Consider the following 12,918-nt stretch of genomic DNA (forward strand, 5'->3'; position numbering starts at 1 on the left):
AGAGTTGAGATCTGCTGTTGTCCTTTTTTCCATAACTCACTGGTGGAGCAGGGATGAGAAAGGCTGTCTGACTTTGCATCATTTTGCTCTTCTACATGCTCTTCTCTTCCTTTGAGAATTATTGATTATACAGTGCCTCATAGAGTGATTGTGAATTTTGCCCTTTAGATCCTACTATAAAAACAATCCAAAATTAGTTTTTTGCCATTTGATTTTATCTTTATGCCTGGGGCTTTTGTGATCTGAGCTGAGTGTTAACCACCAAGGGATTTTCTGCGCAAGTGTCCAATTCTCTGTGTTCACTGGTGAGAATTTGAGGTTCTTCATCATTTAAAACGTGGCTAGGTTATTTCCATACTAGTACAAAACCCAGGCTGAAGGCAGTAGAATTTAATGATTTATATTTTTAAAAGTTAGAATGGTTTCTGGCATAGCCTTTTAAAGGTATGACTGACTATGACAGCAAGTAAGACCAAGGAACTTCACAGGTTACAAGGACTAAAATGTTTATATTCTTAAATTATTAGTGCAATTCCTAGCACTGTTGTGATCAAGTCTACCAGTGCTCTTCCAAGCAATACCTAAGGACACCTGAGGAGCCAGCATGGGCCATTCCTAGTGTGGAGCTAGCTGTGGAAGGCTAGAGAGCATAATAGTCAATAGTGCCCATTGTCCCTCATCCTGTCGTTGGGCACCAGTGAAAAGAGTCTGGTCCATCCTCTTGACAGCCACCCTTGAGATATTTATAAACATTTATGAGATCCCATCTCAGCTTCTCTTCTCCAGGCTGAACAGCCCCAGCTCTCGCAGTCTCTCCTCATCATAAAAATTCTCAAGTCATTGGCTTTCAGAGCAGGAGATGACCATAGCATGATTTAATGTAATAAATACAACAATTTCACATGAAGCAGGACAGAACTAGGAGATTTTAACACAGTCAGCTGTAAATCCTGCCATTGGTTTCACCAATTTGTCTGTGCCTAATGCTTAATCAGAGTCAGTCTCCTGAAACATGATCCAAGTTGGGGAAAGATCACCCTGAGCTTGGCTGGAAAGTGGTTTGCTTGGAGGAACATATGTTCTATATAGATCTGTTAGGTGGGAGGAAAAAGAGTATGGTTTTCAATATATCAATCCGTTATATCATGTGAGAGGTGAATCAGTATTTTCTCTGTGATTTCACATTGCAGTCCATCTTGTCTGCCTCCACAGTTCTACAATATGAAGAAATAATACAAATAGGGTTTGTTTTAAAGTTACAGGGAAGGTGCTATGGCCTGCAGCCATGATCTTGGAGCCAGTTTCTTGTGAAATCCCCATCCAAAGTTCAAGATGTTCCCTTGGAGATCAACTGTTCTGAGTGCGGAGCTGATATTCTTTGCAGGTGAGTGACAGAGAGGTGTTGTCTCCAACCACACTGGTCATTCAACACCAGCAAAATCCGGTGCTGCTGGGCTGGATACAGACTGTGAGAGAGATATGGAGAAGCATCTCTAAAGGGTGTTGAAAATTATGGTATATTGACTGCAGCATACTGGACATTGTCCACCCTTAATGACATTATTTCCATAGCCAGTGGAGATTTCTGGATTTGTTGTAAGTTGTTCCTGTTCTACCTGTATTTATCTCACACCTGTTGGTTTTAATTCACTAGATGATAGTCATGTTGCTGTTTGTGATGCAAGTGTGTCCAATATTTGGCTTCAGTGATCAATACTGATGTTCAATGAGATTGTATTCCTGTGCAGCTAAGAAGTTGGAAATCTCCTGAAATGCTAAACAGGAAACTGAATATCACTGTAAAAGGACTTCTTGAAAATTCTGATATTTGTCTACCGAAATAAACCAACCAAACACCACAACAACAAAAAACACCAAAAAAACCAAACCAACCAAACAAAAAAACCAGACATTGGTTCATCCTTGTTAGCTTCAGAGGATCAGGATAACCAAAGTAAATCCTAAATCACCTTAAGAATTTGTTACTTTTCTGAAAGACATTGTATGGCGAGTTATAGGTGACTTAATTTCATGGAACAGAAGTTCCTTTCCAGTCCTGTGTTTCTTTCATAAGAACTTCAACAAGAAGAAGCTGGACAGGCTGTCTCAGAGCCAGAAGTAGATATATTTTGTGGACAGTGTGTAAAAGTGAGAAAGCATTTCTTGGAGAGCTGGAGGAATAAACATGAGGTTTATTGTGTTGATTTTGATTCTTGGGGAAGACAAAGGACTCAGACTGTAGCTTGTTCACCAAGCCTTGAAGGCATTAAAACCATCTTGAGGGAAACAGAACTAATAAGTGGGGGAGACAGTTGTAGGGAAAAAAAAGGATGATCAATATGACTAATTTGGATGCCTAAAAATCAGAAATGAGATGAAGGGTGGGATCAATGGAGAGACAGTGGTCAGACCACTGTGTCTTATCCTGAATGAAATATTCTAGATGTTTGCATTACACTTCAACCTGATGTTGCTGGGTTGTTTTTGCAGTAACAGCCACAGGATTGCTCATTAAGCCCCGAGAGGGTAGTGTTGCTGGAGGAACGTGGATTACCATTACCCTGGATGGTGAGTTTTAAGCCCTTTTGAAGCACATGTCAAAATAACAGAGAATCATTCTGAGATTCATGGTTGAGTGACAAACCTTAAGCAACAGGTACAGGGGCTGTGGAACCCATAATTGGTGAAATTGGCTTGAAATTATTATTTCATAAGATAATACTAATGATTGTTTGGTTTTAAGTTCTTTCTAAGTGAGAAAAGTCAGATTTCTGCCTCATTTTTGTAGATGTGGGGCTAGAAATTTCTTCCCTGCCACTGTTTTTTTTGGTTGTTATTGCCGTTGTTTTTTGTTGTTGTTGTTTTGTTTTGTTGTTGTTGTTTTTGTGGGGTTTTTTTTGAAAAAAGCTGAAAGTCTCATTTGTTCATAGGTCTCGTGATGCCGAAACTTTAGAAACACTAATGATAAACATGACATCTTAGTAAAAATCACAGAAATTGATATGCCGTGCTCAGTTAGACCGAAACCTAACTGTACAAAGCTGGGCCTGATTTTCTGTCATGCTGAATATTGATTCACCAGGAAGAGTTGGTTTCTGAGCCAGCTGTAGGTTCAGTTTAGCTGCTCAACTTCCGACACTCAGTCATTTATAACTATGATGAATGGTATAAGTCTTACTTGTCTGTATATTGTGCATTCCCATAGAGATGGTGAAATGGAGAGGAGAAAGGAAGCTCAAGTCTTCAAGGGAGATGTTTCTCCAATAGCACTGTGTGGCAGGCAGAGACAATCACAGCTGGGAACTCAATCAGTATCTTTGTTTTTGGTGAGGGGAAGCAGACAGCCAGGCCTTGGGAGAAGGGGAAAAACCTTCCTTGGACCAGGAGAAAATGTGCAGCTTGCTGCAAATTCACAGAATCACATAAATGTTAGCGGTTGGAAGGGACCTGGAAAGCTCATCCAGTGCAATCCCCCCATGGAGCAGGAACACCCAGATGAGGTTACATAGGAAGGTGTCCAGGCGGGTTGGAATGTCTGCAGAGAAGGAGACTCCACAACCTCCCTGGGCAGCCTGGGCCAGGCTCTGACACCCTCACCCCAAACAAGTTGCTTCTCAAATTTAAGTGGAACCTCATGTTCCAGTTTGAACCCATTACCCCTTGTCCTATCACTGGTTGTCACTGAGAAGACCCTGGCTCCATCCTCCTGACATTCACCCTTTATATATCTGTAAACATTAATAAGGTCACCCCTCAACCTCCTCTTCTCCAAGCTCCAGAGCCCCAGCTCCCTCAGCCTTTCCTCACACGGGAGATGCTCCACTCCCTTCAGCATCTTGGTGGCTGCGCTGGACTCTCTCCAGCAGTTCCCTGTCCTTCTGGAACTGAGGGGCCACAACTGGACACAAGATTCCAGGTGTGGTCTCCCCAGGGCAGAGCAGAGGGGCAGGAGAACCTCTCTGACCTACTGACCACCCCCTTCTAATCCACCCCAGGTACCATTGGCCTTCCTGGCCACAAAGGCACAGTTGGGAAACTAATGTCATTTAAAGTGAATGTGTGGGCTGGGAACCACCTGTGAAGATTGTGAGCAAAAAGAGAGTTGTCTGCAAGCCTTCTTTGTTTGCAGTTTTATTTCATTACACTAGAAAAATTAAGCATGCGAGTTTATGTTCAAATAACACTTGACTTTCTGAAGATTAAAAGTCTTTGATCCTCTGGACAGGTTTCTCTGAAGAAATAGGTTAAGCAGGTGCACCTTGCAGCACTGGCCAACTTGAGGCTTTGTCAACAAAACTACGCAAGACATCAGCAACTGCAAAAATATGTGAAATGATTCTAATTTTGCAGTTGTTTTAGGTATCTATAAGCATGATTTTTTTTTTTTTCTAATGTAGATGCCTGAGGTGATTAAAACTCCCAACAACTGTCAATCTCTGTCTAGAATACATGTGGAAGAGACCAAATATTTTATTAGAGGCAAAAAAGCCATGCAGTTGCATGGAGTGATGAACTTGGTTTTAACACTAAACTACACAAACATGATTTTTAAAAGCCTGATCAGAGGTTCTAAGTGTTGCTCCTAAAGAGAATCTGGGTTGTACATCCAAAAATGGTCATATCAGGTGTGACTGAGTGTGGGTGATCCTGTCCTCACAGAGCAATTCTGGTTGACTTTGACTACTTAGGTTCAACATCTTACCAGCGAGAACATGTCTCTTTGGCCCATCGCTCCCAGCTGGAGGTGTCCATGGTGAATCCAGATCTGCCCATGTTGCCATGTGATGTCTCTCCTGTGTATTTTGACTTATCCACTATAAGATGCAGAACAAGGTATGATCCATGACTACAGTGTGGGTGAGACCTTGTAATTTGTCTGATAGGATCCTCATTTTCTTTCAGGGTTGTTGCAGGCAGTTTAGGAGTTTAAGGCATTTGTATGACTGCTACTGTGTCTGCACCTGAGCACCTCCTAAGTCGTGTTGCATTTATCTTTGTTTCAAGTTAATGAAGCACTAGGCTAGTTATCATGAGAGTCAGAGTGAGATTTCTTGAAGAGGCTAGACTCAGATACTCAAAGGTTTGCAGGCATCTAATTCTTAGATGCAAAGCTCCCAAGAAAATCTTGGGGAGGGATTTTACCAGCTTCTGGTGTCTTTGACCTGTCGAAGGTAATGGAGGGAGTTTATGGATAGAATGGGAAACAAATACAGTTTCAAGCACCAGCTGGACAAATAAGCTCCCTGTTTACCGTCCTGTCATAACTTTAAAGAAGATTATTTGATTGGAATAATAGAGATGTCACAAGAGGCTGTAAGAGTGACCAGAATGGGGCTCTTCCACTTCTTGCTGCTACGATTCAGCTGGGAGTTGATTCTGCTGAACAAGGTGCTGAGAAACTGAGCGTATTAAGGATGCAGCATTAATTTATGAACCAGGACCAAGATACCCTGTAAATCCAGGCAGCCCTGGGTTATTTTAATACTAATGAATAGTAATTATTCATTAGTATTAATGAACACTAATGAGCATGCCTGTGTTTTGCATTAATGTACAAATTGGATAGAGTTCTGATGTAGTCCTATCACTTTCTGCACTCAACTGTAATTTATTGCTATTATTCTTTTAAATTGCAGTTTTAGAGTTTGGGTTCATATGTCTAGTTTGGGTTCGCAGTGTAAATTTGCTTTGCCCCATTGAAGCCTCAGTGGACGTGCTAAGAATGGAGGCCATGTGAAGGACCTGGTGTTTCCTAAAACATAAACCAAATCTGTATAAAAATAATACAACACATTTTCTTCCACCTAGGTCTTCACCCCAGGAAAGTTTGTACTATGTGGAAGTGATCTTTAGAGGACATGTAATTAACAACCTGACTGACGTGGAGAAAGAAAACTATGCTTTCAAGGTAACCACCAAGCAAGTATAGCAGCAGTGATAAAAATTTCAAAGTATTGAAGGGAGTCACACTCAGAGTTAACATCACAGATAATATGTTGAAATATTATCTCTCATACTGCATGTCAGGACAAGAATTTAGGATGTTCCTTCTGCCTTTTAAAACCAGGTGCACTGAGGTACTCATCATTCTGGCACTGGGTAGACTAGATGACTAAAAAAATCTTTCCAAATAAAAAATGTAGGTGCAAGTTAATCTGTCTCCACACTTAAGCCACACTGTCAGAAGATTCTGTTGTGTCAGAAGATCCAATGCTGGTTTCTTCTGGTGTTACTATCCAAGCTACAGGGTGGTACTGAGAGGTAACCATGGGCAAGGACACCTGCCATGGGCAAAGCTGGTTCTGGGAAAGGACATCTCTTCAGGTCTAGGACAGCTCTCCACACCTAAGACGAGCAAGACCTGTAAAGCTCAGACCTCACTTCTAATTTCATGTCTGTTTCTCAATTATTTTAAAGGCTCACTACTCCCCTTGACAGTGTTTTCCCTTTGTCACTCAATGTCAAAACATGTTGTCTCAGGAAGTTTTGGAGTATAGTGGTATTAGACCAGATAATAACCATGGCATCAGAACCTCTTTCAGAGAAGAATCCTTAACCGTGGCTGTGTACTTCAGGATGAGGCCTGGTGTGTTCAGAAGTCACATCCCACCTCAGTTCTATCTTTGAATATCGAGCAAGAAAGCCAAGCGTTTTCAGTAAATTGCACATTAAAGCCAAAGAGTCATTGGGTGGTTCAGCTAGCTTAGAGAGTTGATGAAAAATCACCAGGGGATGCAATTAATGAGGCACATTCCAAGCTAAATAAAACACAATGTGCCTCTTTGTTTTCAGACTAGGACCTGGGAGCTACACATATTAAAAATTAATTTTGCCTCCACGTTAGATTGAAAAAGCCTGCTGCAGGCAGCAACAAGTCTGAACAGCTCAGAAGACTTGTGTCAGCTAGCGGCCTTAACTTTTATTTCATTTTTGGCTTCTTTCTCTGCATTAGTTTCAGCCCAGGGTCTGGCATGATGTTCCTTTTCTTCTCAGAAGTAGCCATCACTGGAGAGTTTGTGGCTACACGTTTATTTTTAACGTGACCATGAGGAGAAGAGAAGCAAAGCCTGAGCTTTGTAAGGGAATGGGGTTCAAGGAAAACTCAGAAAAAACACCCCAACGTGTGCAACGTTGTCTTTGATTTGATTCAGGAAACCAATTTCTTACGCTATTTATTGGGCTGACAGAAGCATCTGCAAGTGCAAGTGAGGACAGCAGAAGGGTCGAAAAGAAGGTGGTGAAGGTGATGTGTGCAGAATGCTCTGAGAAATGCATGATTTGGGCAATGGAAACACATGGAAAAAGTACATTTTCTGTAGGGTGGATGGAATCAAGCAGCTAATGGCTTAGATGGAAACAGGATTTAGCCAGCTAGCAGTACGGCAGGTCAGATTTATGGAGGTATTTGTAGCTCCCAAGGAAGCAGAGAGACATAGATTTTACGAAATCTGAACAAGCCAGGTACTTTTATATATCACCTTAAGCCCATACTTTTATTGATATGACCCTTGCTTTTTACATAATGATTTTTATTTCCAGAGTGCCAAATTCTGCAATGGGGGACGACGATGTCATTACTCTTATTTTCTAGAGCAAGTATCTGAGGAATAAAGAACTGATGTGGTTTTTCCAAGGTCTCCCTGAGAAATGTAAGGCTGTGCCTGTATTAGTTGGCAAGGCCAACTAAGGCCAACTAAGGGGTCAGAGTGTGATCTCCAGCATTGTCTGGGATCACCTACCTGCTGCTTCTTGGTGCAGATTTTTCTGTTTGGGGTGATGGCAAGTCTGCTCCCATTGTACAGTGTGGATCAGGCCACCTTCTTTTTGGTGTAGAGAAAGAATTTCCCTAAATGGCTATAAGCCACACTGTTCCCTGGGCCAAATATGGTTGGGCTCGGTGATCTTAAAGGTCATTTCCTACCTAAATGATTCTGCGATTCCAAAGGCAGGTTCCAAGTTATTTCATTTACTCATATAGCCATAGTCCAAGAGCCCACATTCCCTTTCTATGACTTCTTGAGGATTACATAGAATCATAGAATGGTTTGGGTTGGAAGGGACCTCCAAAGCTCATCTAATCCAACCCCTGCCATGAGCAGGGACATCTTTACCAGCTCAGGTTGCTCAGAGCCCCGTCCAGCCTGGCCTGGGATGTCTCCAGGGATGGTTCATCCACCACCTCTCTTGGCCAACCTGGCCAGTGTTTTACCACCCTCAAGATTTTCCCAAGATACCCAGCTATTTTTAATTGACTGTCCAGGTACATTCCAGGTGACACTGGACCACATGGTCTCAGCTACAACAGCTTGTTATAAGATGATGTGCGTCTTACCCAGCACTGGATAATACGTAGTGGATTGGAGACAGCTCCTCATCTACAGCAGGAATTCTTTTAACACTTCCAAAGGGTTTCCACTGCCTTTTTATTTCCTTTAGTCCTGGGATCCAGATGCTAAATTTGAACATAAGGCACTTTTTAGCTGCTGAAGCCATCCATTTGCCCTGTTTGGTTTGGCATCTTCCAGGGAGGGGCAGGGATATTTACAGAAAATACTGGTTCCATGTGAGTTAACAGTGTGTGGAGGACCATGTGTGCATCTAGCCACCTGACAGATGAGTAGTGCTCCTACACACAATGGCATTTGAATAGGACTGGTGTCAGCCTAGGCAAAAAAATTCTAGAGCAATTTTGGTTAAAAAAAAAAAAAAAAAGTCTCTCAGATTTTAGAATTAACTGGAGAAAAAGGGCAAAAGGGCTGTTCTACTTGTGGAAAATACAGCAAAAGTATGTGCCAGGTCAGGTATCCTTGTGTCATAGAATCGTAGAATGTCCTGAGTTAGAAGGGAACCACAAGGATCATCGAGTCCAACTCCTGTCCCTGCACAGGATAACCCCAAAATTCACACCTTGTGCCTGAGGGTGTTGTCTCATCTACTTTGGGAGGCTGATGATGACCTGTCTCCACTTGGAAAAGATCCCTGTTTGTACTCTGTCTTCCGAGACCCTTGTTTCAAAGGACAATCTTTCTGCTTTTTTTTTTTGGCCTCTGTTTAATTCAAAAGTAGTACCCAACAACAGATTTCCAGTATTTCCTTGCTGTTACCTCAGAGGCCAAGGTAGCACATTCCCAAAGACATCTCTAACATAGTGCACTAATATGGGCCAATACAAGCATTTTCTTTGCTGCACTGCTGTAGGGTACCCAACAAGATTGCTAAAGGCTATCTGTGATGTAGCAATAGTTTCTAATAGTGTACTATTGGTAAGAAAAATGGTGCCATAATGGAAAATAAAATGGAGGTCTCAACTTTGGATAAAGCGTGGCTTAGAATACTTACAATGTATTAAACCATGTCTTCTGGAACCGACTCAAGACAAGATGAGCAACATGGGCATGGAAGATGTAAAAATAGCAGTAAGCCATACTCTGAATGCAGAGGGGACAAGAAGGGGATATTTGTGCTTACTCCCTTCTTAGAGCAGGACTCTCTGCTTCAAAGACCGTATCTGAAGCGTGAGTCTCTGAAATGTGGTTGCCAACTGTGTTGTGAGCAATGCGTAATCAGATCTCGTTGGACTGCTGCGAAAATGACTGCCATTTAACTACAAATTCCTCTTTGCAGTTTTCTGATGCACAGACACCTGTGGTTTACCAAATTAGTCCACCATCTGGCATCCCAGGTACGGGACCTTTCTTTAAGCTGGAGCCCACTTTAATTATTATTTGATGTTCCATACTGTCTTTCTCCTTATGAGGGATCTGTCTTGCTGGGGATTGAAATAGGCACTTTCTAAACTTAATGTCCAAGCTCATGCTGAACAGGAAAATGAGTTTGCACAAGGGGAGGGAGTCTGCAGCTTTGGGTACAAGAGTGATGCACAGTGGCCAGGCTATTTGGTACTTGGCTCCTGCAGCCCAACTTTGCCTGGGTGGAGAAATGGGAGGTCTAAATAGGCTCAACTTTTGAGTCATCTGACCTTATTTATTTAGTAATAGCCTTAAGAAGAATTAGCTATTAGGTGATGATATTGTAATGCCATACAGGTCTTTTGGTTAATGGGTTTGGATCAAAGTTACATGAGAAGATAGCTGCTGGTTTTGGTCTGAACAGCTGATTGCCATCTGGAATACTTTTTCCCCCCATTTCTATTATTTGCGTTTGTGGGCTTCTTTAGAGAAAACTGAGATGTTGATTTCCAAAATCAAGATGAATAAAAACATTTTGGTCTTGCAAGAGTGCAGAGAGGTACCTGGATGATTAGATCACATAGATGCTCCTAAATCTAAGTCTATCCCTCATTTCCAATTATTTTCAGCTGCAGTTCAGCTCCAGATTCTCATACTTTGCTTTAGGGTGTCTGTATGGAAGTTTCTATGTGTTAGCTGAATGTTTGATCTCCGAGTGTAGTTTTGGGAAAAGAGTATTAAGTGCAAGGTCACCTTGAACTATGGTAGAAGCTGAGACCATCAGTGCAGTCAGTTGGGCACCTCTCTGCAAAATTTGCAAAGACCAAGAGCTTATTTTTTCAGCTGATAAAATTTGCAAATACAGATTCTCGGCTTCTAAAAGACTCTCTTGAATTCCTGTTTCCTTTTAAACAGGAAATTTAATAGAGATCCATGGGAAGACAATTGCTGAAAGATATGAGACCCTGGACTTCCATGTGGATTATATTGATGGGTAATTATATATTGGCTGCTATCTGACCCTGTCCCTGTAAACTGGTGTTTCTTCTATCAGCCTCCTTGACAGCAATAAATTGCAACCAGTTGGCCCAGAATTGCCATTTACTTCCTTTGTGGTTTATTGCAGCTCATGAGTTGGGCTCCAGCAACCTTTGTTAATCTAATTGCAACTGGTCCATTAAGCTAGTTGGTTTGTTTACTGGCAGCACAGTCAATCACAGCTCAGTGTGAATTGTACTGTAATTGCATCTGGTTGCAGTAGATCTTATTTTGGCTAGCAAATTAAAATTTAACTAATTAAAATAATGTCAGAATCTAAAAGTTAAATAAATTTTCCCTTCCATTTGCATTTTTAGAAAAACTATTAGTTTGAAGCAGATGCTTTGGTGAGTTGAAAGACAAAGCAGAAGCGTTTTGAGACAAAGGGCTCTGTTTTCACTGCTTTAATCCCTCTCTGGTTCTCCCTTGTTCTCAAGGAAGGTTTGGTTTTTATCTTCTGCTGCTCCTATGGTTACATGCAACAAAACAAAGCAGGTAGATTTTAAAAATTTACTTCAGGCCAGCAGTACTTCTAACACAGTGAATCCAAAATGAGCACGAATGCTGACCTGCCGTCTACCGTATGTATTTCCATATGTATGGAAGCATTCTCAGATACTACTGGATTATAATTTCCTTGCACTTGTGTCAATGGCAGTGAAGAAGTAAGCCCAGATAAGTATTTTAAAGGTAGACTATTAATCTCTAGTTACTGTGTGGCATTTTGAGGATCGTTTCAGGAGCCAGGGAAGGTGTCTATTCTCAGTAGTTAGAAATTTTAATCGCAGCGGCAGATATTTGACCACTAGATGGTTTTTAAATACTTCTCAGGCTCAATGGAAACGTCCCTTACTAATTTACTAAATTCTCCATCAGCATGAATGAAAGTCCAGTGCAGATTCCTGCCATGCCAGTTGCACCCATTTATCAGCCCTACTTTTTCACATGGAGTATAAGATGCACATTAGCATCTTTTGTTCAATATTAATTATTCTTTTACCTGTTTCTAGTGGAACTGTGAAACCTTTGATCAGTGGGAAGAAAGGCTGCTCTGTCTGACTGCAGGTTGGACATGCCTGCATGCTCCCTTGCTAGATTACTTATTTACAGCTTAAACGCACTATCGCCAAAAAGAAAATGGCCTCAAAATTTTAACATACCAATCAGGTTCACATTGTAGCTTCATATGGATAATTTCCCCATTTTTGGTGTGTTATTAAATACGCACCAGGCAATGACTTGGACTTGGCCAGAGCAGTCTGTCAGTTAGTCATACTGATTCAGGATTTGGAGCAAAAAGGAGAACCATTTTATATTTTGAAGTGTGTTTCGGACACTTTTCCATGCTTTGTGTGGGATGTAAGGTCCAGTGATGATGAACCAAACATTTTGCAGCACTGAATTTTTTTCTATTCAGCCTTAAAAGGAAAGGCATCTCAGTACTGTATTAAAAAAAAAAGCAAATTCTTAATAAAAGGTCATAAAATTACAGTCTGAAGCATGGATCATAACAAAGTATTTGCACTACATGTTTTAATTGAATATTTTAATTGAGTATTTTCCTTAATTGTTTGTTAATTCTCAAAGAATCATTGCCGACCTTTGCTTATTGTGCTAACTACTGTGAATTTATTGTTCCCACCTGATTTCTTCTCTTCAGTGGAAGCTGTCCCTTGACATATTGTTTCTTTAAGGTAAGATAAGAGATAAGGGCTTGTCTAGTTTTCTAGGACATTAATAAATGCTAGACACAAGTGAGGTGAAATTTCTGTCCCATTTGAAAATATAGGCTGCTGATTTTAATAGGAATAGGATTTCAAGAGTGAAACTTTGCTGTATCGTATTTCATCTTCCCTGTTTACTTTTTGCCTAGGCCAGCTGTCCTTGTGGCAGAAGGAGATGGATGGACCAGTCTCTGCTCTTTTGCTGACAGGCGAGCTGGAAGAATGTCAGTTCTTGACTTATCTTTGGTTTGTGTTGATGCAAGGGGTCAATGCAGCTTGTGCACTAAAGAAATACTTGGCTTTTGAAGAAGTTTTCTGCTTTGGCTTAAGATGGAGAGGAGTTGACCATATGGTCTGTGATGGGTGGGTGAGGGTTACTGTCTCTCTGCAACCTTAAATATAACCAGGCAGGACCAGGGGCTGTTCTCTGCTCTGTAGATGATACACTATGCCCTGGCCACATCTGT

The 12,918-nt window shown here is 41.3% G+C and overlaps 1 protein-coding gene across 1 annotated transcript in view; it reads left to right on the top strand.

Moving 5' to 3' along the window:
- Window positions 1–1,332: 1,332 nt before the first annotated feature.
- The window catches only part of PKHD1 (PKHD1 ciliary IPT domain containing fibrocystin/polyductin), a gene marked incomplete at both ends in the record, with an annotated part of 264,384 nt that continues 252,798 nt past the window's right edge, over window positions 1,333–12,918 (top strand). The window contains 7 exons of the mRNA XM_080341064.1: window positions 1,333–1,384; window positions 2,491–2,568; window positions 4,689–4,833; window positions 5,809–5,908; window positions 9,625–9,682; window positions 10,605–10,683; window positions 12,601–12,675. Coding sequence (XP_080197190.1) covers window positions 1,333–1,384; window positions 2,491–2,568; window positions 4,689–4,833; window positions 5,809–5,908; window positions 9,625–9,682; window positions 10,605–10,683; window positions 12,601–12,675 — 587 coding nt within the window. The remainder of the gene's footprint in view (window positions 1,385–2,490; window positions 2,569–4,688; window positions 4,834–5,808; window positions 5,909–9,624; window positions 9,683–10,604; window positions 10,684–12,600; window positions 12,676–12,918) is intronic.

Source organism: Nesoenas mayeri, assembly GCF_963082525.1.
Source record: "Nesoenas mayeri genome assembly, chromosome: 3".
Classification (NCBI taxonomy): Eukaryota; Metazoa; Chordata; class Aves; order Columbiformes; family Columbidae; genus Nesoenas; species Nesoenas mayeri.